This window comes from Desmodus rotundus, chromosome 6, assembly GCF_022682495.2.
Source record: "Desmodus rotundus isolate HL8 chromosome 6, HLdesRot8A.1, whole genome shotgun sequence".
NCBI lineage: Eukaryota > Metazoa > Chordata > Mammalia > Chiroptera > Phyllostomidae > Desmodus > Desmodus rotundus.
In genome coordinates this window covers 116,293,781-116,319,486 of record NC_071392.1, presented here as the reverse complement: position 1 = coordinate 116,319,486, position 25,706 = coordinate 116,293,781, and the positions used below count along the sequence as shown (strand labels likewise).

Here is a 25,706-nt window from a genome sequence, read left to right as displayed (position 1 = left end):
TGCATTGGGCTGCATTTTACCAGCCCCATCCATAAAGGTTAGGTATAGGGAGTCATTCAGGACCAACCTACTTCCATCCCAATGTTGGCCAGCTCTGGCGAACCCCCTTCCCCTCTCCATCACTGTAGCTCCCAGTGAGGCTGGTGTGAATGAGGCCAAAAGCCATACATCTTGGAAGGTTCATGGCTTGGGAGTTTGGGACACAGTCCACAACCACAGACACTTCTCATCCTGGGCCCAAAGTGGGGCATCACTGTGAAGATCCCAGATGAGTGAAGGGGCCCAAAGGAGAGCAGAGGCCTCAGGAAGGAGGAAGCACTACTTCCTGTAGGGCTGTCCAAGTCTCTCTGACGACTAAGATGAGTAACTCCTCACCCCCTATTGGCCTTCTCTTCCTCATTCTATTTCACAATCCGGAAATAGAAACTATCTCGGATCTAGAGGCGGGCTACTGTCTCACAGCCATTGCACCCCATCCTGGGCACTTCCTCTTATATCCTGGGATGTGGGGCCTCTCTCCTCCCACAGAGCAGAGTCCGGGTTCTGCCAGCACACGTTAGGACAGAGCAGGCTCCTCAGGCCTCCAGGATGCCCATCCCTGCCTCCTGCCCTCTCCCTCCTTCTTGCCTGCTGCTGCCTCTGCTGCTGGGCCTCACAGGTGAGCATGCCTTGGGGTAGAATCCCCTCTCCCTGCTCCTGGACCTCTTCCTGCCCTTCAGAAATTTGAGAGCCTCCAGGAAAACAGGGTGCATCACCCAGTGCTTTCACAGAAGGCCAAGGATAGGACATTATCTGAAAGCATGAAATCTGGAATCTGGGCTTCTTCTCTGTGGGTCCATCACCTGCTCCTGTTTACTAGAGGTGTCAAAATAGATGACGCTTCAAACCACACCTGTGACGGCTTGTGGGCATTAACCCCTCTAATCCTCACAATATGGCTGTGTGAGCCTATGATTTTATCCCTGATTTGCAGATGAGGACACTGAGGCAGAGAGAGTAACTTGGCAACGTCACCTATGTGAGGCAGTGGTTCAGCCGGGTTCAAATCCAGGGCAGCAGCTGCAGAGCTCTTTCTTTTAACCATGCGATGCTGCTCAGCTCTCAGTGGAGGCTGATTGTGGAGAAATCAGAACTAACACAGAGACATAACGAGGAAGAATAGTAATCTCCCATCAGGCCACGCAGAGACCCAGAGATCAAGTTCTGCTGTCTACTCAGGAACTTTTGTTGACGATGTCTGGCTGTGTGCCAAGTCTGTTTCTCAGTATTTAATATGTATGATCATTTCATTTAATCTTCAAAAGGACCTGTGACTGGAATGTGAGGCCATACTTCTATATATATTCGTGACACCTGCATCTGTGTGTGTTTGTGTGTGTGATTGGTGTGAGTGCGTGCACACAGACACATGAGATTTTTGGAGTCTTTTCTTACTGTTTGATTCAAACCCTTGTCAGTCTACAGGAAATGCGCATGAACAGATGCTTAGTTCTCTCTGCTGCCTCCTTCCTTTCTGCCTCCGTAAACTTACCCTTTACCTTCCCCAACTCTTAGGACAAGCAAGCTTCTCTCTTGGTAAAATGAGTGGAAGTGTGCATTGTTATATTCCTTCTTTTATAAGCGATGGGAGTGAAGCGGGAGGAAGTGGATTAAAAACACAGAGATGCCTCCCTGGATGGTCTGCATCTATACTTATATCAATATCAGTATCAGTATCTCTCCATCTCCATCTCCATCGATTTCCGCATCTACATCTATATCCTCTGCTGTCACATGAAGCACCACAGCTCCAGGAAGTACAATGACAACCCCTTTTCAATTGCTCAAAAACTCACCACGTGCAGCCCCGATTGGGAATTCCTGCGTCTGCTCTCTGACGTCATCATTACATCCAAGGCAGGTCCTCTTGTCAGCTCTCCCCAGAGAAGGGAACAGAGAAGCACAGAGAGGTCTAAGGTCACTCAACGGTAGGGGACATATCTATTATTTGAACTCAAACGGTCTCATCCTAGAGCTCACGGGTTTCCCTGTTATGCCACATCCATCCCCATGAGATTTGTTCCATTGGACCCGTGGGTGCAGGGAGGGGTCTGTGCTGGGGGAGGGGGGTGTGGTTTTCTGTTCCTGGGTTCTTCCTCTTCCTGCGCATGCACCAGATGCTTTTGGTTTTCTTCACGTCGTCTAGTTGGGAAACTCAGTTTCTGACATAAATTCTATCGATCTGCCGACTTAAAATAGGCCTCAAGATTTCCGGGAGGAGTCTGACTGGCCAATTCCCACACATACTACAAATATTTATTGGATACGTACAGCGGACCAGGAACATTATGGGAACTCGGGGTGCGCTGGCGAATAAAAGAGAAGAAGTCGCTGCCCTCATGGAGCTCGTATCCCAGTGGAGAAATGACAGTAAACAGTGGACAGAATAAAAATAGATAATATAGGCTATTAGAAAATAAGGTTTAGGGGGAAATTAAAGTATTGTTAAATAGGAGAATTGGGGGAATCCTCCGGTGGGGTGAATTTTAGACAGTGTAGTCTGGGTGAGCATCCTTGAGAAAATGAGGTTCGAGCCAGATTAACAGAAGGTCGGGAGTGAGCCCCGTGTTATCTCGGGGGAGAGCCCTCCTGTCAGGGAAGAGCCTGTGCAAAGCCCGTGCGAGTAGGATCTCCCTGCTTTGTGCAGGGTTTTGAAGAAAGAAGTGATCTAATCAGACATAAGTTTTAAATTATCTTAGCATTTGGTTGAGAATAGACTACGACAGGACACAGAGCGGTCATGCAGATAAGTGACCGGTACCAGGACAGGAGCCGGTACAGACGGGGGAAGATGGAGACTCGGGTGCATGCAGAACGGGAGCCACAGGGCTTCTGAGGCACCGGGGTTCGGGGTGAGAGAGAGAGACTCCACGTGCTGGTGACCCTGCACATGGAAGAATAAAGGTGGCTCAGGTGAGAAACCGAGAGCAATGAGGGAAATTCAGTTCACTTTGGACATATTAACTGTGAGATGTGTGTTTTCATCCAAATAAAAATTGAGTGGGCAGTTGGACATCCAGTCCGGACTTCAGGGAAAAGCCTGGGTCACAGATGTAGATGTGAGATTTACAGAAGCACAGACAGCAGTTTGTCCTTCCTCCCCACGCTCTGATCCCTCCTCTCCCTTCCCTCCTCCTTTCCCTCCACGTCTCCCTCCATGTTTATTCCTGTTTCTCCCATTGTGTTCTCAGCTGTTCCGCTTCCCTGCCCCCATCCTTCTCCTGACTTCAATCCAGTCAGTCTCCTGTTCTCTGCCCAATGGGACCTGCCCTGTGACAGCACGTGGCCTCCTTGGGGCTGTGTGCTCACACACAGTGCTCGGTGGGAGGGGCTCACCAGCTCACAGGCTGCAAAGGTGACCCACAGATTTTCTCCCTGAGCAGAAGCTGAGGGACAGAGAAGACCACAGGATTATCAGAGGTGCCACAGCTGCCTCTCCTCTGAGTGACTGTTTTCTCCTTTGTCGCCTGTGGTTCTGGTGTCACATCCAAGAAAGCATGGCTACACCTGAAGAAAACAGCACTAAAATGAAACAGAACCAACTGTATGGGAAAACATATTTTCCAATGATGCCTCGGACATGGGTTTGATCTCCCAAATTTATAAAGAACTCACACGACTCCACTCCAGGAAGGCAAACAACTCAATTATGACGTTTTCTTTCGGGGCCAAATCCCTTGAAAACATATCCAGCCAAACATTCATCCTTAAAGCTTCTGATCATTTCTTATTCTTTGTCTGTGAACTTTTTTTCATAATCTCAAAGAATTCTGAAATTGAACCACTACCTAGGAAATACTCCTCATTGCATCCATTCCAGCTTGAGGCTCAGGTCCAGCAGCACAGGCCCTTTCACAGGAGATGTTAACGTTGAGGAAAATTTGAGGTAAAAGTTGAGGTAAAGTTGGGGTAAAAACTCACTGAACCTTTAGTAACTCATTTCATCATCATTACAAGACCAGCCATGGCTGCCTTAGCATCCTGGGCACAGATGGACTGACCAACACGCTCCTCCTCAGGCTGGATGGGTCACCCCGCCAGCAGCCGTGTGGCTCAGCTAGGCATCCAAGTGGCACAGGGAAAGGCCCAGGGACACACCCTCCACTGCTGTCACCAAGCAGAACTGGTTGGCAGGGAAAGATTTACACCCACTCTTTGCCCCATCACTTTACCTCTCTGTGCCTCAGTTTCCTTCTTTGTAATAGGGTCTCACATTACAGGCTCATTGTGGGGGTTACATGTATGACACCTGCTCTGTGCTGAGCTCCAGGCTCGCCCAGGGTGTCACTCTGTCAGTGAAAGCTGTTGTTGATAAACCCTTGACAAAACCCACAGGATCACACATGGATGAATGAATAACTGCTTTGTGTTTCCCTCCAGGGGGGGCCGGTGAGGAGCTGCAGGTGATTCAGCCTGACAAGTCAGTGGCAGTGGCAGCTGGAGAGACGGCCACTCTGAGCTGCACCGTGACCTCCCTGCTCCCTGTGGGGCCCCTCATGTGGTTCAGGGGGACAGGGACAGACCGGGAGTTAATCTACAGTCAAAAAGGAGGCCACTTCCCCCGAGTAACACCTGTTACAGACAACACAAAGAGAAACAACACGGACTTTTCCATCCGCATCAGTGACATCACCCCAGCAGACACCGGTACCTACTACTGTGTGAGGTTCCGCAGAGGAAGCCCCGACACGGAGTTCAAGTCTGGAGCCGGCACTCGGCTCACCGTGAGCGGTGAGTACAGAGCAGGACCCTTTGTCCCTGCTGTGTGACAATATTGGTGACAATGTTCATTCTTTGAGCAGCAGCTAGGAATCAGGTGTGGCTGTGGGCACTTAGAGTCAGGATCTGATTCCTGGTCTGATGTCACCCCTTCTGCAGGTCAGGGAAGGTGAGGCCTTGAGAGGTCTCCAGGCCCCATGGCTGGTAAATGGCGGGAAAAGTCTGGAACCGTCCTCTGCTTGACCTCCCTCTCTGCCCTTGTCTTTCCAATTCATCCAGCCCCTTTCCAGGCAAGAGGGAACTGAAGGTCTGAGACACTTGCCCCTCACGAGGTCAGACCCCACCTCTGCCTCCAGACAGCACTCCCCTCAGTGTGGCTGAGTCCCCCTCACTGAAACTCATTGACACCTGCTGGGAGCCGGGCTCCGCTCTGAGTGCCGGTGGGAGCTGCAGGGGACTGAGCAGGCAGAGCTCTTCTCCCACGAAGCTTCGTTCTCTTCCCTGCAGTTGGGAGAGATCCATGCAGGGCAGGGAGGGGGACGTGTTGCTTTATTTCCTCCTCAGAAGCATCATATGAGAAGACATTCCTAAGGGGCACAGACCCCCTGTTTACTCTGACAGCCCCGCTGGGAGGAGGTGCCCAGAGGTTGGGCGCTCACCGTGGGTCTGTCTGATAAATGCCCTTTATCTCAGGGACCTGGTTACACTGTCACTCAGGCTCTGAGCAGAGTCTTCTCAGACTGTCCCTCACTCTGGGAGGAGGTTCCCCATGTGGGTGCCTTCAGGGTCACCCCGTTGAGACAGTGAATTTGTTCACTTAGGGTTTTCTGCCAGAGACCCAGGAGTGTGAATCCCAGGATGTCCAGACACAAACGACTGTCAGACCTTCCTGCCTGACCCCCCGTGCAGAGAAGGGGGCCTGGGGCCAAGAGGGGACAGTAGTTCTGCCCTTGGTCACATGGCCAGTGAGTGAAGGCATCAACCCAGAGCCCCATCTGAGCCCAAGCAACATTCCTTCCTGCCCTGTTGTAGGACCCTCTTTCCATGGAAGACGTGGCACATAGTAGGTGCTGATTACAAAGTTATTACACCAAACCATTGAACAAAGAACCAGAATATTCCTTTCATTGTTTTCTCCAAGGTTTATGTCCCCTCACATTCAGACCCTGAAGTCCAAGGTCATTGAAATCCACTTGATCCTTCAGCCTCATCCCCCCAAATGGAGCAGCCACATCAGCACCTACAGCTGCCCCTTCTTCCACAGCTGCCTCACCCTCCAGCGTATGGAAACAGCATCATTCATTTACAGTCTATGGATGGAGACGAGTAGTTCCCAACCTCTGGCTATTAGCACAGTGATGCAGGGAGAAGCTTGTCCTGTGTCACTTGCTCAGGAGGAGAGGCCCCCTGGAGGTGGTATTGCTAGGTCACAGGGTATGACGTGATTTTAATTTGTATGGATATTGCCAATTTTCCCCCTTGATGAGGTAGCAATGGATTCTCCCTACAACCCCTGAACACAGGCAGGGAAGGTGGCTTTATCCCAAATTTTCTGACATTACAGTAGTTCCCAATGGTGTGTCCCTTGCCTGGACCATCACAGACAGTATGTGTCTCCATCTCAGGTCTGCTGCCCTCTGTTAAAGTTCTCGTTCATCTTCCCCAAGCTGCCTGCCCACAGGACGCCCTGGGTGAGAAGGCAGGGAGGCGGGAGGGGGCGGGAGCAGTGGCGCTCTGGGTGCCTTCCCTTCCTCCTGGCACTGACTCTGTAACCAGTGCTTTGGTGGGGGCTGCTGTTGACAGGTGAAGACTTAAGGCTCACAGAGGGGGCGTGACATGTGAGCAGGTAGGGAAGCTAAGATTGACCCCCAAACAGCCTGAGTCACAGCCCCTGGCTTTTGCCACACCTCACTGTGCTTGTCCAAGTGTGCAGAAAGCTCCAAACCTCTCCTTTAAAATGTAAATTGGTTTGGCTTCCGCAGTGAGTACTTTTTAACAGGTTCTGTGGGCCGAGTGGGGCAACTTTACAACCCAGATCAGACAGGTACACAGAAGTCTCGCCCTATGCTGACCCTGCTCCTAATGACGGCGCTCGGACATAGAAGCATTTGGGAGGCTGTTGTGCTGTTTGTCCTTCTCTGAGCACCTGCGGGAACAGCCTTGGGACGGCGGCCTTGACAGAGCAGAGAGGGGTCACAGCACCCCCAGAAACACCTTAAATAATGATCCTGGACCTGCAGACCCAGAATAAGGAGGGGCAGCCATTTCCTAGGGGTTGGTTGGGGTCCTGCGTGAGCGAGTTCGTATTTTAGACTCTTTTTTCAGGAGGCCACGTCTTTTGTTTATTGTGAGAGGGTCGCAAGTCCTGGTCACTTGGAGTTGACTCCTCCCCATTATTCCTTAAAGTCAAAATTCTCAGAGAGAAAAGAGGAGGAGGCAGCCAGCTCGGGACCTGTGTGGATGGACAGGAATTGGGGGCCACAGCAAACACCCCCAGGCCCTAGTACTGGGTGAGGGACGAACCCTTCATTTCTCCCAGCCTCCCTTTACTCCTCTGTAAGAAGGTGATAACCATGGGCTCCTTTAGGAGAGTGGAAGGACTGAGGTGCTCTGTCTGAATTGCCCAGCAGAGAGTCGCTCCCCAAATTGGGTGATATTTCACGGGGTGGCCCACTCTCTCTGGCTGGGCCTTGGTGTCCTCACCCGCAGACAGTGGGTGCTGTCACCACCCTCTGCAGGGAGGACTGAGGCTACAGTGAGTCTGGTGAGAGGGCAGACCCTCGGTGAGCGATGGCGTCACTCCACCGCTGGGTGCTCTTGGGCAAGTCCCGGTGTCCCCGGGGTCCTCAGTGTCCCTGCCTGTTCAGGGGCGATAATCCCAGCTCCCATCAGGGGTCTGTGAGGACAGGAAGGGACGTCTAGAAAGCCCCCGGTTGGGTGGGTCAGGGTGGCACTGAGCATCAGCTCCCAGTGGGTGAACTCATGGGCTGAGCCCCCTGCCTAGGCCCACATCCCAGCTCGGTCACTTCATAGCCCGTGACCTCTGATGCATTGCTCCCCACCCTGTGCTGGTGTCCTCACCTGTCAGGGACAGCACCGACCTCACAGAGCAGCTCCCAGGACTGAGGAGAGAGCACATGGAAGTGCTCAGAGTGGTGCCTGACACGCAGTAAATGTTCGATGAGTGTGGGCTATGACCAGCTGAAGCCATAGGACCTCGGATGGGCCACTTTCCTTCCCAAGTCTCAGTGTAATGGGGTTGGAGGTGGGGTTCGGTGCCTCTCAACCTTGGCTGTCACTGGAATCACTGGCTCTATCCTAGGAATTGACTTAATGCTCAGGTGTGGCTCTGGCAGCTGAATTTTTTAACTATCCAGAGGCTGCTACTGCAGAGCCAGGGCAGAGAGCCCTGAGCTGTATGTTCTCTGAGGCCACAGAGGAAACCTCGTATTCTTTCCCCTGACAAAGGTGGCTCCCCCTGCTGCTGGGGCTGTGAGAACAACACCTTTGGGTGGTGCGGGTGCTTCGGAATCTCATTGGCCAGAGACAGCTCATCAGAGGCCCACGAAAACGAGCCTGAGTGGAGGGGCAGGGACACCCTCCCACGGAGCAGGCCAGCGCTGAGAGTGGCACCCTGCTCTCTCCAGCCCTGAGGACTCGCAGCCCGGACACCCTGTGCGATCCGAGCTCCATGTCTGGGGACAATGTCTCATCTTCAAACCTGTGTGTCTGAACAGGCTCCGGAGTCCCCACAAATACCCAACCTGAGAGCCCTTCCTGCCCCAACACACCAGCAACACACCAGCATGTCACTGAGGAAATCTGCTCCCCTTTTTGAAAAACGCTCCCAGCTTCTGTAAAGAGCTGATGAGCAGGGAAACACCTGTGACCTGGTGTGTGTGTATTTTTAAAGATTTTATTTATTTTTAGAGAGGAGAAGGGAGGGAGAAAGAGAGGGAGAGAAACAGCAATGTGTGGTTGGTTGCCTGTCGCACAACCTGTACTGGGGACCTGGCCAGCAACCCAGGCATGTGCCCTGACTGGGAATCAAACCACCGACCCTTTGGTTCACAGGCCTACACTCACTCCACTGAGCCAAGGCTGATGTGTGTTTTGAAAGTCATTTCATCAAACTTGTGTCCTGGGGGGATTATGAAAAAACATTAAGTGAGAGAACATCAATTTGATCGTTTCCTTTGTTGTTTTTTCCATCTGGGGTTTCGTACTCAGCTGCTCTCAGCCCCCTCCCATAAGCGAGTCCACAGGGCCAGCCTGCAGGGCGGTGGGAGGGTGAGCAGCTGAGGGGCACAGAGGCATCAGCCCGCCGTCAGGAGCCCAGGAGGCTCTGGATCAATGGTAACTGATCCCAGCATCCATCCCCGCGGTGACGTCCAGGCTGCTAGGGTTTGTATGACTTATTCAAGTGGCACCCTGCTTACAAATGTCCTCAAAATGTTTGAAGAGTTTTAGGAAGCAAGGTAGATATTTACAAATGCAAAACTTTTTCATATTTGATGTCTGCCCGCTGTTTAGAGATGGTGTTGGGTGATGATTAACAATTCCAAGACACCCTAGAGAATCTTCCTACAGGGAGAAACTGCTCTTGGATTTGATTCAGTGATCCTTGGAATCAGTGCGGATCCTTTCAGGACACAGGGGAGTGCTGCCTGCTTCTCGGTCCTGTGTCTGTGTCTCTTCTCATTTCTAACGACTGAGAAATTAACCGCCTTTGACTCTCTCAGCACTCTTATTGTTTGAATCCAAAATGGACCCAAGACAAGAACCCAATTTCAGATAAACATCCGATCACCCATCCCTGTGAAATTGAGCAGTTGGCACAGATTCGCCGTTATTGGAATATTTGTTGAAATAATGAAAATTAGGGAGTAAACTTATTAGTGCTTGAAGGGAGAGTTCCGGATATAAATTAGATCCAGGTTCAAGATGGATCTCTGTTTATTAACTTTTGTGAAGCATCTTCTATTTTACTCAAAGCAAAACAGCTTCCGTTGCCTGATCGACCCCTCCCTGCAGCCCAGGAAGAAGTGCCTGCTGTCCCATCTCACAGATGGGACGGGGATGTGCCCCGGCTGCACCTGTCCTGGGCTGCCAGCCTGTTCCCACTTCATGGGGTCCCGCCCCCCATGGCTTCCCCTGCATGTACTCTGTGAACACTTTCTGTGAGGTTGGGAAGGTGTCAGGGGCGGCCAGACAGGAGGGTTAATAGGAAGAGGGAGAGCGGTCAGTACTGCTGTTCCTGAGCCCAGAGTGATGGGAGATCACCTGGGGAGGAAAGAGGGTGCACTTTGAACTCAGGCCTGGAGCTGCTTGTGGGCCCTGCCCCTCACTCACTCAGAGTTCAGCTGTGAGGTGTCCTGCTCTGTAGGATGAGGATGATGACACGCCCCCAGCGTTGTTACAGGATAAAAAGTAATACATGACAAGGTGTTTAACAGTGTCACGTGCTTGTCATTGGTGGTGATGGTCACAATCATGTTCATGTTCATTGTGTTCCTTTTACAGCCCAACCCTCTCCCCCCGTGGTGTCAGCCCCCATGGGGAGGGCCGCACCTGGGCAGACAGTGCGCTTCACCTGCGAGTCCCACGGCTTCTCCCCCAGGAACGTCATCCTGAGATGGTTCAAAGATGGGAATGAGCTCCCACCCTCCCAGACCGACGTGGACCCAGAGGGAGACAGCCCTTCCTACAGCGTCTCCAGCACAGTCACGTTGCCGCTGGCCCGGAGGGATGTCCGCTCCCAGGTCATCTGCCAGGTGGAGCATGTCACCCTGAAGGGGGGCCCTCTTCGTCAGACTGCCAACCTGTCAGAGATCATCCGAGGTAGATGCCCCTCACACCCAGCCCCGGCCCACACCTGGCTCCTACCCTCCAAGCCTGCTTCTCCCCCTGCTCTTTGCTCTGACTTAATTTCCCTGGAATCTAATTCCTGACAGTCCTTCCCATCACCTGGTACCTGGATGAGCCTGTCACTCCCCACTGTTTAATGGCAGTCACCAGGTGAACACCTACCATTGTACTTGGTAGTTTCATCTACTTTAGCCATAGCAACTCCAATTATTGAGCACCTACTATAAACCAAGCCCCTACATGCTTGGTGATTTCACTTATTTTGCTACAGTTATTACGTTCCAACTGTATGCCAGGGACTGTGCAGATTTGATTTCACTCATATTACCCTAATAGCAGTTGCCAGTCCTGAGCACCTACTGTGTGCAGGCACTGTACCTAGTGATGTCATTCATATTCAAAGTGAACCCGCAGTGTCAGAGCACCCACTGCTTACCTAGCACTGTCCTGGGTGACCCCTTGCTGTGGTTGGGGGCTAAGTCACAGGCCCCTCCTCTGTGATCTGTGTGTCCCACAAGGTCAGAGCCTCTGCCCTGTGCTGTTTCAGTTCCGCCCACCTTGCTGATTTCCCAACACACCGTCTCAGAGAACCAGGAGACCATCATCATCTGCCAGGTGAAGAACTTCTACCCCCAGCACCTACAGCTGACCTGGTTGGACAATGGAAATATGTCGCGAACAGGAACACCCTTAACTCGCGTAGAGAACAAGGATGGGACCTTCACCTGGGGGAGCTGGCTCCTGGTGAATTCATCTGCCCGCAGGGAGGCCGTGGTGCTCACCTGTCTGGTGCAGCACGATGGGCAGCCGGCCGTCAGCAGGAACCTCACCCTGGAGGCCTCTGCTCACCGGAAGGACCTGAGCACAGACGGACCCTCTGGTGAGGCCTCCACCCCGACTGACCCGCTATTTAAATTTTGTCTTTGCTTTTAATATTATAAATAGTAATTAGTGCTTATTACAGAAAAAATCTAGAAGTTTATCGATAGAAAGTAGAATTTTGAAGGGAGGTCCCCTCCACAAACTCCACACTCAAAGAGTCACCACTGGTAAGCATTTGGTACATATATTTATACATCTTTTGACATTGATACACATTAAAGGAAGAAAAACAGAGGGACGGAGATCGTGAGCTCACAGTGTCCTGCCTCTCCCTTCCTTCCCCTAACAATCCCTGTGCCCACTGTCCACAGCAGCCCCTCCTCCTGGTCTCTATTCCATCCTAGACTTTTCCATCCCAATCAGTAAGGTCACCCAGGAAATGGCTGAACTACTGCTCTGTAAAGAGAAGTGAGCCCCAGGACCTGGACTTTGAGTCAGGACAAGTCGTCCAAGTGACCACGGGTGGTCACAGCACAGGCCTCCTGTTCCCCACATTGTGACCAGGGACCAGCAGTCATCACCCCCGTCCGCCTGCAGAGTTGCTCAGATATGCCCTCATTACACCGCGGACGTCTGCGGGATCAGTGGTGCTGACCCATTTCATTCCTGATGTGGAAATGTGTCATTCTGTTTTTTTCCTCATCGGTCTTGATAGAAATTTTTCAATTTATGGACTTTTCCACACAACCCAGTTTTTCTTTCAGTGAGATTCTCTATAGTTTCTCTATTTTCAATCTCAGCAATATTTCTCCTCTTTCCTGTATAACTTCCTTCCTCCTGCTGGCTTTGGGTTGATTTTGCTCCCCCTGTCCTTGCTTTCAGAGGCAGGAACATAGATTGTTGGTTTTAGACTTTTTAATGCCACACCTGGGTTGCATTCTGTGCCTGGGGGGCGAGGACAGTGCCACTGCGATGCCTGAATGCCGAGTTTCCTCTCCCATCCCCAGGTCCCGAGCTAGTGTGCCTTTTCTTCCCTCTCCAGTCCTCCTGGGCTCCAACCTGGTGTTTCTCTAGGGGTCAGAGGAGAACTGAACCAGGAGGCAGCAGAGATGAGTCTCTGCCCTCTTCGCTGGACCACCCTTGGGCTTGCTTTTGAGTCTCCACCTCTCGCGTGTCTCAGAGCAGACTGTTACCTCCGAGTGCCCCCGGTGGGCCTGGCCCCACGCACTAGCTAACTACCCACCTGGAAACGGTGTTTGGGCTGTCTGGGTTGACCAGCTGAAGCAACGTGCAAAATGCCAACGTGACCCTCCGCACTGGGATGTCACAGTCTACACCAGCATGTGAGGATTCAGGCCACTGCAGTCCTGGGCCAATGGGGGTGGCATCAAATGCACATCTTTTGGGCCATGTTTATGGTATTGAGGTGTTTACAGTATTTCTAGGTGAATGAACCTCTCCTCTGTCAATACAGCAAAATCCACATATATATCGATGCAGATTTATGGTGCACGGTTGGTTTCAATAATGAGAACTTGGTTTCAAGTCCTCGCATTTTTTGCTTTTTTTGTCTTTCAGAACTCTAAATTTCCTGCCTTCACTATTTCTATTTCCAGTTAACAGTTCCAAACTGCCTTTTTTCCCTTGTTTTGTTTTTGCTTTTCTCCATGGAAGTTGTGTGCTTGAAGTTGTGTGCTTAAAGTTGTCCCAGTCCCTTCAATCACATCCGTCCTTTTTCTTTCCCCCCTGGATTAAGTTCCTATGATCCCTGTGACAAATTGCCACACATTCAGTGCCTTAAACAACACAAGTTTATGATTTTGAGCTCTAGAGGTCAGGGGTCTGCAGTGGGTTGGCAGGACTGGGCTCCCCTGGAGGCTGTAGGGGAGCCTCCGGGTCCTGCCTCTTGCAGCCCTAGAGGCTGCCGCACCCTGGGCTGAGGCTCACAACACTCTGAGCTCTGCCCTGTCATCGCATCTTCTTCTATGGCTCGCTGCCCCGCTCTCACTTAGCAGGATCTGTGAGTACGTTGGCTCCACTTGGAAAATGCTGGATCGTGCCCCATTTCACTCCTTACTCACTATGACCAGACCCTTTTGCCAGGACATGTAACATAGTCACAGGTTATGGGGATTCTGTGCCGACCCTTTTGTGCTGACTTACTTTGAAGCCTTCTGCTATGTCTGTGATCTGATCTCCAGGACACTCTGCAGTATTTCAGAGTTAGGTGGATTCAGTATTGGTGGTGGTGGTGTCCCCAGTAGCTCTCAGCCCTCTGCTAGCTGCCCTGTGCCTTGTGCCTGAGTGGGGGTGGGCAGGTGCCACATGGATGACTTTGCACTAGGATTTGGTGATTCTTCTGTTTCCCCTACAGCTACTTTGACACTTTTACATTTTCTCTTCAAGTAATACTGAGAGCAAGTAGTGTGTAGGATTGACTTTTCCTTTTGTGTTTTTTTCTTTGGTTTGGAGAGGCCATAGTTGCAGTTAAGTAGCTGTGCTGCTGCCATTGTCCTCAGCTGCCCAAAATGGGAGTAAGGATTGTTGAGTGCTTTGGCCCACAGGCCCCTATCTCAGAGTCCCCTATCTCCCCATCAGGGCCCTGCTCTGGCTGAGAGGGCCCATTGAAGTGGAGAGTTCAAGTTCTTCTGTAGTCCTGCTTCTCCTGGAATTACGTCCTTGACCCAAATCTCCATTCTGTCTGCTCTGTGGTTCTGGAAACAAAACAATCTGCAATACTATGAAACAACTCTGTGGCTCACACTTACCCTTTACCTTGCAAGTAATCACTCTCAGCTCTTCTTTGTCTTTCTACAAAGGATTGATGCCCCAGCAACAGCCATCCAAGTGCATATTCCTTACAATTACCACTTCCCAACTAACTTCCTGATGACTGGTGCACTGTTATTCCCTTGCCCTTGTTAAAGAATTCCTGTTCCCAGTGAAAATTTTACCCATTACATCCATAGGGCCAGTGGGGCTGACCCCTGCTCCTCCTCCAGCCAGACCCGGGTCTTCCTGACCAGCCTGCTAATGAGTGATCCAGTTTCTGACTTGCATTTTCAAGTTTGCTCTCCAGAGGACCCCCAGACATACTTCTATAGGTCAGATTCCCTGGGAAGCAGACTCTAAATGCACATGAGTGTGGGAAGCTCACTGTGGGGGGCTGTCAGGATGCATATTCCTGGGGGAGTGAAGGAGCAGGAGAGGGAGCTGCCGAACTGCAATGCAGGCACCAGACCTGGCCGCTCCACAGAGACCTGGACAGAAGAACAGTCTCTGAGAGTTGTTTACATGGACGGGAGGGGCTGAGCCTTTATACTCCCAGTACAGCCAGTCCTCTGACCCAGGCTGCCCTCCAGGAGGGAGTGCAAACTTGACAATGAAGCTCTCTTCACCTCAGGGAAAGCCCCAGAGATCCTCTCAGCTGAGAATTGCTGTTCTCCACCACCACACAGGAAATATGGTGAATTCCTCAATCCTACCTTAAGGATTATTTTAATTGTAATGATTTATTTAATATCTTCATTTCTTTTATTTAAACAAAAATGGGTCATTATAAACCTGCAAAGAATCTACAAGTGTGCTTTCCCAGATCTGACTTTCTGTGTGCAGTAGAAAGGGTTCAGCTGACATGGACCTGGGGTCATAGCCGCCTGAATGGTGTTTCAGCTGTTCCCGATCTTTTGACCACATTTCTTTGAATGTCAGGATGTTTTCCAGCCTGCAGCTCTCGCGAGAAGCACTGCGTGTGGCTCTCGCTCTGTGAAATCTGTCCTCACTGCTCTCAAATGCCCTGTTCACATTGTTCCTGAAACTCTGACAGGCTGGTCTTGTCTTCACTCATAAGACGAGGGCTTAAGGTCATCGAATGGACAGCAGCCATGTATTTTCTGGGTTTGAATATCACCAATCTGTGAGCTCCACAAACTGTCCGAGCTTCAGTTTCCTCATTAGACTGAGGCCAATACTACCTGCCTCGTAGGGGAGTGAGGACCAAGTTAGTTACCCAGGGGCCGCACTCATGGGTCGTTTTGCACACGTTTTCTTCACCCCTGCCCTCGGGAAGACATTTCTGCCTTGAGCCTGAGAGCAGAGCAGGATTCGAGAGGTTCAGAACGTTGGTGGGCGCAGGCAGCCTGAGACGGAGCCAGTAGAGGCCCCTGGGAATGGTCTCCTCTAATGGCTCCTCCTCTTTCTGTTTTCAGGCCCAGGTCTGTCTACTGACGTCCTCGTAGCTGTGCTCCTAGGCTTCAAGGTGCTGCTGGTGACTGGTGTGTCTGCCCTCTATGCCCACAGGAAGTGGAGAGCCTGACTGTAAGTTGTGTGATGGGGAGAGTGGGCCAGGTCTGCCCCAGAAGGGACAAGGTCAGAAGGAGGGACCAGCCCAAGGTCACACAGGGTCAGAGGTAACGTGGTGTAAAGAGAAGGTGATGCATGTATATCAGTACGCTCAGGAGTCTCTAAGATCTCTCTAAGAGATTCTCACTTCCTATGTAGTGGGTGGATTCTGTAGGAGGTGGGCTGAGTCAAAGGTGTTACAGGGTGTCCACAATGTCTCAGGGTTTCTCTGGAGGAAGTGGGCAGAGAGAGTTGAATGAGGGGCAGCTGAGAGGGTGGTTCCCTTGAAGACCATCTCTAGATTATTTGATTCCTGGGTCTTTGGGGGTTAAAGAAGTCATATTTTGGATTATTTTGGAGGATTCCTGAACCCGCTGCTCTGAGGGCCATCCCAGCTCTGATCTTCCCTGTGACGGAGTGGAAGGGATGGGAACAGGCATCAGCACTTGGGGAGAAAGGCTGAGGCGGCAGAGTCCTATGCCAGGTGCTGTACCTTCTCTCATGACAGGCGTGTCAGGAAGAAGACGGCCCGGAACACAGGAGACATGCAGGGAACGCTTCTTGAATGACCAGCAGATAATTAAATGAGAACGTGTTTCCTGGAGCTTCCTCCTTCCTCCCCTGTTGCTCCCCACCCTCCATCTCCGCAGTCTCCCTCCTTCTAGGAAACACTCAGCCTAACGGAAAAAAAAATCAACTGAAAATGTCACCGACTCTTCTTCAAATGCCTGTCCCCAGAGCGGACCTGCTGCCCATGGGCCCCTAGTGCCCCTTCCCACAGTCTGTGATGCTTCCGGACCTCGTCCTGTCAGAATCACACACAGAACTGCACGTGGTCACCTGTGCGTCATGTCACACTCATGACTTAAATGTGGTTGAGGAAAATGGGCTGCTGAGAATAGAGAACACGGAAGGGACAGTGCCGTTAATGCCATCAGACCTTTACCCGTCACCATCGACCAGGAGCCGCAGGAAGAGAAGGCAGTGCTGTGACCAAGCTGTACAGTTTGATACAGCGAGGTCGCCGCCTTAATATTGGCACTGGTTCAATAATGGATATGCCTTTAAAAAATCTTTTTGGTTGCTCTCTAATGATAGCATAAAACTGAGGAACAGTAATTTCATGTGAGCTGAGAATCCTCATTGATTTTAAGTAGGAGCTGGGCCAACAGGCAGCCTGTGTCCCCGCTGTTCCCGTCGGGAGTGGTTTTCATGTTGTCGAGTGGAAGGGGGCTGAGGGGCAGGATTCAAACACCACAGACTCTCACTTTTCTTGCCTAGTTTAGTAGATTTTCTTGAATACCATGCTGTCCCCTTAATGTATACCTTCATGATTGATTATCTCTGGAGATTTTAAGTGATTTTTCAACCTAGACAATCAATCACTATGTCTTAAAGAAAGAAATGAATTATATTCTCTGTATTTTCCAGGTATTGGCTTTCTGCTCTAAGACAACATTTATAGCAACTGGAAGGGCATTTGAAATTAATTTTTCTTTGAAAACTAACGTATACAATTATTTTTCAAAACTGTGTTGATCCACAACGTCTAAGTGTATGAACCACTGGACCCGACGAGCCATTAAAGACCACGCCGCCCTGTGACCCCTCAGACGCTGAGTGGCCACGTGTTCACAGCCCTTTAGAGGATCAAGCAGAGAGGTTCCCCTCTGAGGTCTGGTAGGCAGAGACCTGGGTTCAGATGCTGGAAAACACACACCAGCTCTGCTCAGCAAGGAACTCACATGGTCTGGGGCTTTCCAGCCCCATGAAGTGACGACACTGAAAGTGTTCCAGGGGCCTGGCTGCCTGCAGATGTTCTCAGACTTTTCTGGGGAAAATTTTCCTACGTTTGGCCTGGCACCTGGATCCAAGAATCTGCTTTAAGGACGGCAAGAGCAATATTTGCTTGGAAGTCGGGCTCACGGTTGCCAGGATGAGGGGAAACTGGAGCAAATCACAATATAATTGAAACTAGGTTCTAACGCTGAAAACAGACCCTAATAGTTTTGGGGTTTGGGTTTTTTTTTTTCCTTTTATAACAGCAGGCCTCCTCCCAGAGCAGAGTCAGACTGGTGCCAGAGGCACAGGGCATGTTCAGAAAGCTGACAAATGAACTCCAGGTGACCTGAAGCGACACTCACGTGGAGCCAGAAACTCCGAGCACAGACGCGCTCCTCACAGACACAGTAGTCAGAAGTGACGGAGGCCCAGGAATCCGCACTTGGCGGGGCACCTAGACCTCACCCAATCAGACCCTGCCCACTAGGAATTCCTGTGCACCGTCTCTCACCTTCCCCATCCCTCCATTTAGATGACTTAGTTCCAAAATTGCCTGATCAAGACTCATAGATTTAATAAATCTGTATAATGTCTCAACATTATTTTTACAACTTGCTTTAAGTCTGAATTCTGGGCTGCGGGAGGGGAGGCACGGACCTGAGCCATCTCCGACAGTCTCCTGGTTTGGCAGCCAGAATAATAAATCTTGTCTCACCAGAACCCTGTTGCCTTGGGGTTTCGCTTCCCTGTGAACATTGGATATCGAACATGGACAAAATAAGGAAAATAAGATTTTATTATTTTAAGCAAAACTGAATGGTTCAAGGTTGTGACTTACGAGGCCCCTGAACTCATCTTCGCCCAGAGACTCACTGAATCTACAGCTATTAGGGGAACGATCCCCTGAGAAGGAAATCCAGAGACTATTGGGGACACTCCCAAGCATGGGACACCCAAGAAAAAACGCACATCTAAACAAAGAGGAGAGAATGAGACCCAGTCTCATCCGAAACCCCGCCCTCAGCCCAGAGACCTCCAATCAGGAGAGACTCACAACTGCCAGTGTGGCCTTGACAAGTGGAATATAAACCTAACATCTACCAATTGTTACATTGTTAAAGTTCCTTGATTGTAAAAGTTCCCCTGAGGGATGGGCCCCCACAAGTAGATCTGAAAGCCAATGGGCCTGAATCCACACGCCCACAGCACTGCCCCAAACAAGGAAGCAGTTCTTGGCGGGCTGTGAGGACCAACTTGCCTGTCTATCCCGACACCCTGGGCCTAACCCAGAGGCAACAGAGGAGCGTGCCCATTTCCTAGTCCCTAATCTTTCACAGAAAGAGGACTATTTACTTTTTGTAAAAGCTGCAGTCTGAGGGCCAGACTCCTACTTTAACCCACTCTAAGGCCAACAGCCCTCTGCAGACACCAGGGAGCTGAGCGCTACCACCTGCACACACTCCCTCTGCTGCACGCCGGGTCCTGGCGTCCCCCTGAAGGAGCCTGTGCACACGTGTGGTCCCTTAGCTCTAGGGGATGCAGGAGGTGCACCCACTGATTGCCTGGCTCTGGTGGCTGTGGGGCTTGCTTTAGTGGGTCCCCCGGGATGGTAGAGAACAAACAACAACAAAAAAATACGCACACAGCAGTCAGACCTCCCATCTCCCTGTCTTTTCTTTTATTACATTTTGTTTTCTATACTATTACAGTTGTCCCAGTTTTTCGCCCTTAGCCTCCCTCCACTCAGACCACCCCCACCCCATCTCCCAGTCTTGCTCTGAAAGAGGTCTATATACTTTAGAAGCTTCTGCCTGAGGATCTGTTGCCAGAGGAAATAGAATTCATCCACAGTATCACAGGAAGTGCATTTCAGGATACAAGCTTAGGAGGACTGAAGGCATAGTGACTGGCAAGATTTGTTGGAGCAAAAACAAAGGAAGGGCTTAGGCAATGTCTTACCCACGACCAGCTTGCTTAGCTCTGCCTTGCTGTGAAAGCATTCCAGCCTCTGGGGCCCTTCAAGCCCTAGAACGGGGGTCAGGATCCAGAGCTGGCGTCCCATTAGCCTGGCATACGAAGCCCCAGCCGTCCAGCAGTTTCTGTTCCCGCCCAGCCCACCAAGGGCACTGTGCTTGGGCCTGCAGAGCAGGTAAAGAGAGAGAGTGTGATGCCCCCTACCTTTGTTAAGCTTTCATTGTATTTCCTTGGGCTTGGGTTAGAGCAGACTCTATTTCAAACTACCAGTTCCTTTCCTGGATCTTCCTGGGCTATGCTGGTGCCACAACCCTCAGTCTGTCTCCTCAGGTTTGTCCCTGCCCCTTTGTGCTCACCATCTAGGCTTCTACTGCACTCGCCTCAGCAGAGGGATTTCCCCTCCCTGGGTATCCCTCCCCACCTGGTTGTTCCCTGCGGAGATCGCGAAGGTGGTCTGTCCTGCCTACTAGGGGATTATGGTTGGTTTGGCAAGGATGCTGCTGTGCCCCGTGTGTCTGGGAGGCTTCCTCTTCCTGTCTAATCAGGCTAAGTGTCTGATTCCACCTGCTCCCTTCTTTGGTCTAACTAACACACTATGTACTGGGAGAGATACAGGTTCCAATCAGGCTGCACCTAGGTGCAGACTGATACCCTCCCCTTGGGACACTGAAATGCCACCTCAACGATTGGGGGCCACCCAGAATACACAAGGCAGCTTGGACAATCACACAGTTTGGAGGGACCATCAAGCTAGATCAGGACTGAATTATAAAATTCATCTAGAACAAACCACTTCACCAAAATTGCCTCTTTTATTGAATGCACAGAAACCAACACAGAGAGTCAAAGAAAATGAAGCAATGAAGGAATACGTAGCAAATAAAAGAATAATGTAAAACTCTAGAAATATACCTTAATGAAATGTGGGTAAGTGTTTTACCTGATGCTGATAAAGGTACTCACGTGCCCAGGTGAACAATATTGCACAATGGGAGAATTTGACAGAGAGATAAGTATATCAGGACAGAACAAACAAGTTACACAGGTGAAGAATACAGTCCCTGGACTAAAAACTCAAAGGAAGGGCTCAACAGTAGACTAACTGAAGCAGAGAAGAGGATCAGGAAAATGAAAGAAAGGGCAGTGAAATCCATCCAGTCGGAGGTTGGGTGCAGCCACGATGGAATGCAGCACAGACGGTCCGCACAAAACGTAATGGAACTACCAGCCGTGGATCCAGCGAGTCCACCTCCGGGTCTGTGACCACATGAAATGAAACCACTATCTGAAGAGATGCCCGCAGCCCCGTGTTCACTGCAGCATCATTTACAGTAACGAGTCAGGGGACCAATGTAGTTACTCATCAGGGGATGACAGCAGGAAGAAGATGTGCTGGAACGTTGTCCATTCATAAAAAGAAGAAACTATTGCCATCAGCAGCAACATGAATAGAACTTAAGGGCATCGTGGTAATGTGATAATTCAGGGAGGGAGGGACAAACACTGTATGTTCTCATTTATATGCAGAATCAAAAACACAGAACTCAGAGGTACACAGAAGAGGTTGGGGGTCCCGGAGGCAGGGCATAGCTGTAGGAGAATGGGTGAAAGTGGCCAAATACACGCAAGTCCAGAGGTAAGATAACTACATTTGAGGACACAATGTACGACACGGGACCACAGTCAAGGACACTGCGTGCACATTTGAAAGTTGCTAAAGAGCAAATATAAAAGTTCTCATCATATGAACAGAAAAATTCACTTTGTGAGGTCATAGATGTCAGCAAACTCACTGCGACCATCATTTTGCAATAATAACAATGTATCTCCAATCATTATCCTGTACTCTAAAGCTAATGTGCAAAGTTATGTGTCATTATGTCTCAATAAAATGGGCAAAAAAGCTCAACCTATTTTATCGAAAGGATTCTTCTTTGTATATTTCTTGTACTAAAGCTTTGTGTGCTGTAATGAAGCGATAGTGAGAGTTGATCAGAGTCGCTTGTGTTTAGCATGAAGTGATAAAAGTTTAAGTTGCCAGAATAAAACTGCAAGTCTGCACTAGTGTCTCAGACGGACCTCGGCCAATCGGACCACGCACAGTTTGCGTGCAGTGGATAGAGACCAGCAGCCTCAATAGCTGAGATGGAAAAGCCGCTGGATTTCTTCCCCCATGAGTTCACCACCAAGTCTTCCAGTGAGAGAGGGGCAGTGTGACCCTTCACTCCCACAGACACTGTGGATCAGAGATAAAATCAGAGCTTTGGCAAGTGCAATTTCCTTCGAACATGTAGATGTTTGAAATCTCTTACTCAAATAAACATTTCGCTAGTCTGAAATATATAAAGAATGATATAAAAATATCCATGGACATTTCCTTGCAAAATATTAACATTTTATTATTTTATAACATATGCATCAATACTTAAGCAATATTCAGTATTACTTTGCATGTTTTCATTTTTATACAAATATGATTATAGCTTATATGTCATTCTGGCACTTTATTTTATTTTTTATGCTAACACAGTTTGTGTAATTATTTGTGTTGCTATATGTAAGTTCATTTTATTACTTTTCACCTCTTTATTGTTTTCTATTATAACAATATGCTACAATTTATTAGTTTTTCTCATGCTGGATAGTGAGGATTTCTCTCATGTTTTGCTAGTACTGCTTCAGAACAAACATTCTTGTCTTTGCTTCCTTGACCCATATGGTGGAGTCCCTCTTGGTCCCCTTGTGTGGGCCGCAGTGAAGCAGCGTGTTAGTATCATGTGGGGCCTTGTTCCCACCCAAAAACTGCTTCCAGTAATTGCTCAGGGTTTACTGTTTGTATTCATGTCTTTCGCCAGCTGTATTTTCCTGGTGTGTGTGTTATAGGTGGTGAGGTACCTTTTCTCTTCCACAAGGATGAATGACCCAGCACTCACGGGGCCGCACGGCCACCTTTGCTGTCCATCAAGTTTCTATCAATATTCGGTTCTTTGTACGAGCTCTCTGCTCCATGGAGCATACTTGTCCGTCTGTGCCAGAACTTCCCTGTCTTAATTAATGTTGTTTTATATTCAGTTTTCATACCTGTATGGGGCAAATATTCTTACCTTTGTCATGTAAAGTGAAAACTCTAAAAATCTCTTTGTCATGTTTCATGAAAAACCATATTAGCATTATCATTCGATTGCACTGTATTTATATGTATCGATTCAGGCAAACTGACATCTTTTCAACATTGAGTTTCTCCAATCACGGATATGCGATTTAAGTTTTCAGATGTTTTAAGACTTTCAATTCACAATTTTACATGTTTTTCCCCATAATTATCTTATGCATCTCTACTGAAACTATCTTCACACTTTCTAGGTCATGAAATCTTTAAAAGTTATCATTACTGTGTACACTGGATTTGACTACCAATTAGAAAGGTAATTGATTTTGATCATTGCTCTCACAGCCACCAAGCCTATGAACCCTTCATCACTGCGATAGTATGGACGTTCTTTTTCTTTGCCTCACTTACAACATGAGTGATGTAGAATAGGTCTCTACCTTTATCCAAGTCACACGTGCACATGTGTAAAGAGTCAAACCGTTCTGTAAGCTCGGCGTATGAAAACGGGGTCTCCCTCCCTCCCACCATTTTCCACCCCTCAGAGGCACCGCATGCAACTCTTAGCTGATTATCTGAAGGTGAATGTTTTTCTACCATACTTCACATAGCCTCCTTTAAATGCCGCTTCTTGCTATGTCCCTTTTAGGCATTATTGATGGACGTCCCAGTAAGGGAGATGGGACATAAGGCGCTGTTACTCCTGACCTCAGGCCACACACGCACCCTTTCCACTCCCCGTCACCCTACTACGGCAATAGTTTAATTTAGTTAACAGGACACTCAGTGTCTGCACTACAATGACTATGAGGTTGGTCCTTACAGCTGAATGCTGTAACAGTCCCTGCTGTGCTGTGTCGGTCCCTCAGGTGTATATGTGTGTCACCGCCGCCATGACCAGGATGCAGAGCAATTTGAAGACCACAGAGCCCCCTGTGCTCGCCTTTACAGTGACCCCATCCCCACCACACCAACCTCTGCAAGGGCCAGTCTGCTCTCCATTCTATTGTTTCATGTTAAATAGATGGAAACATACAGGATGTGACATTTTGCGATTGCCTTAGTTCACTGAGAAGAATGCATTCGAGAAACTTAAAATCGTGGCACGTGTAAAAAACCATTGCTTTGTATTGCTGACTAGTGTCTCCTTGTGTGGATGCCGCCTGGTTTTACAGTAACTTGCTTGTTATTGGACACTTTGTTGGATGGAGGTCCGTACCAGCTGTGAAGTGCACACTGTACTGTACGGTTGGGTTTTTATTTGCTCCAGCGAGAAATGGTTAGAACAGGGAGTCATTCGGGAGCAGGCCTGGTTTTGTCCCAATGTTCAACAGGTTCCGGTGAACCTCTCTTTCCCCACCTTAATAGCCCGGTGAGGATGAAGAAGGGGGGGCTATAAGCTGACTACATCCTAGGCTCCTGGGCTTGGACACATCCTACTATTGAGCCCTTTCTTGTCTGGGCCCCCAAATGGAGCATCACCATGAAGATCTCAGATGGGGGGAGGGGCCCAGGGGAGAGCAGAGGCCCCAGGAGGGGAAGCAGTATTTCCTGCAGGCCTGTCCAAGTCTTTCTGAGAACAAAGATGAGTAACTCTTCACCCCGTAGCTGCCCTCTCTGCCTAATTCTATGTCACAATCTGGAAGTAGAAACTCTCTCGAGTCTAGATGACTCCAAGCCATTGCACCCCATCCTGGGCACTTCCCCTTCTATCACAGGAAGTGGGGACTCGCTCCTCCCACAGAGCAGAGTCCAGGCTCTGCCAGCACACATTAGGACAGAGCAGGCTCCTCAGGCCTCCAGGATGCCCGTCCCTGCCTCCTGGTCCCTCCCTCCTCCTTGCCTGCTGCTGACTCTGCTGCTGGACCTCACAGGTGAGCACACGATAGGGTAGAATTTCCTTTTCCTCCCCTTGGGCATTTTCCTGTCCCTGAAATTTAGAGCCTCCAGGAAAACAGGGAGCATCACCCAGTGCTCTCACAGAAGGCCAAGAAGAGTGCAATATCTGAGAGCCTGAAATCAGGGTCCATTGTTCTTCTCTGTGAGTCCATTGCCTGGACCTGGGTACCAGAGGCATCAGAGGGATGATGCTTTAAACCACAACAGTGACAGTTTTGTGGGTGTTAAATGCTCTAATCTTCACAACATCTCTGTGTGAGAACTATGACTATCATCCCTAATTTGCAGATGAGGAAACTGAGACACAGAGAGTAACTTGCCCAGTCTTGTCCAGGTGAGGCAGATTTTCAGGCAGGACTCAAGTCCAGGCCCAGCAGATCCAGAGCTCATTCTTTTACCCACGTGATAGGGCTTCTCAGCGGAGACTGACTGCGGAAATCGGAAAACACAGAGAACTAAACCAAAGAATAGTCGTCACCCATCAGGCCACGCAGAGACCCGGAGTTCACATCATCGTTTACTCAGGAACTCTTGCTCGTGGTGTGTTGCATGGTCCCCGAGTGCCAAGTGTGTTACTGAGCGTGCGATACAATCATTTCATTTGGTGCAATCACTTCCTTTAATCCTCCAAACAACCTGTGTGCTAGTGTGTGAGGCCACACTTCTATACATACTTGTGGTGTGTGTATCTGTGTGTGTGTATGAAAGGAGCGAGGGAGTGAACACACACACCCCACACATGGGATTTTAAAAAAGTCCTTCCTTTTTGTTCTCTTCAAATCACTTTAGTCCACATGAAATGCTTGAATAGATGTTTAGTTCGCTCTGTCTCATAGACACCCTCGCTCCTCTACTTCTCTAAACATGCTCTTTACCCTCCCCCAAGTTCTGAAGACCAGCAAGCTTCTCCTTTGGTAAAACGAGGAGAATTTTGTACATTCTAATGTTGGCGTCCCTCTTCCGTGATGGATGGGGGTCAGGAGGAAAAAGGGGAGCTCCGTAAAAGATACAGAGAATCCTGCCTGTAGTGTATATATTCATCTGTTATACATATATATATATATATTCATTGTAGTATATATGTGTATGTGTGTGTGTGTGTATCCATGTGTGTGTACACTCACAATATACCCTGTAATGTCAGTTGAAGCAT

The 25,706-nt window shown here is 49.6% G+C and overlaps 1 protein-coding gene across 2 annotated transcripts in view; it reads left to right on the top strand.

Moving 5' to 3' along the window:
• The first annotated feature begins 517 nt into the window (after nucleotides 1-517).
• LOC112303850 (signal-regulatory protein beta-1-like) overlaps nucleotides 518-25,706 on the top strand; it is a 47,908-nt gene continuing 22,719 nt past the window's right edge. Inside the window, exons 1-6 of one of the 2 annotated variants that reach the window (XM_053926859.2) lie at nucleotides 518-658; nucleotides 4,420-4,770; nucleotides 10,282-10,599; nucleotides 11,174-11,506; nucleotides 15,657-15,765; nucleotides 16,298-18,547. In XM_053926859.2, the coding sequence (XP_053782834.1) occupies nucleotides 589-658; nucleotides 4,420-4,770; nucleotides 10,282-10,599; nucleotides 11,174-11,506; nucleotides 15,657-15,763 (1,179 nt within the window). In that variant the 5' untranslated portion in view covers nucleotides 518-588 and the 3' untranslated portion in view covers nucleotides 15,764-15,765; nucleotides 16,298-18,547. Of the gene's footprint in view, nucleotides 659-4,419; nucleotides 4,771-10,281; nucleotides 10,600-11,173; nucleotides 11,507-15,656; nucleotides 15,766-16,297; nucleotides 18,548-25,706 lie in introns of those variants that run through there. The other variant, XM_053926860.1, reaches the window with a different exon arrangement.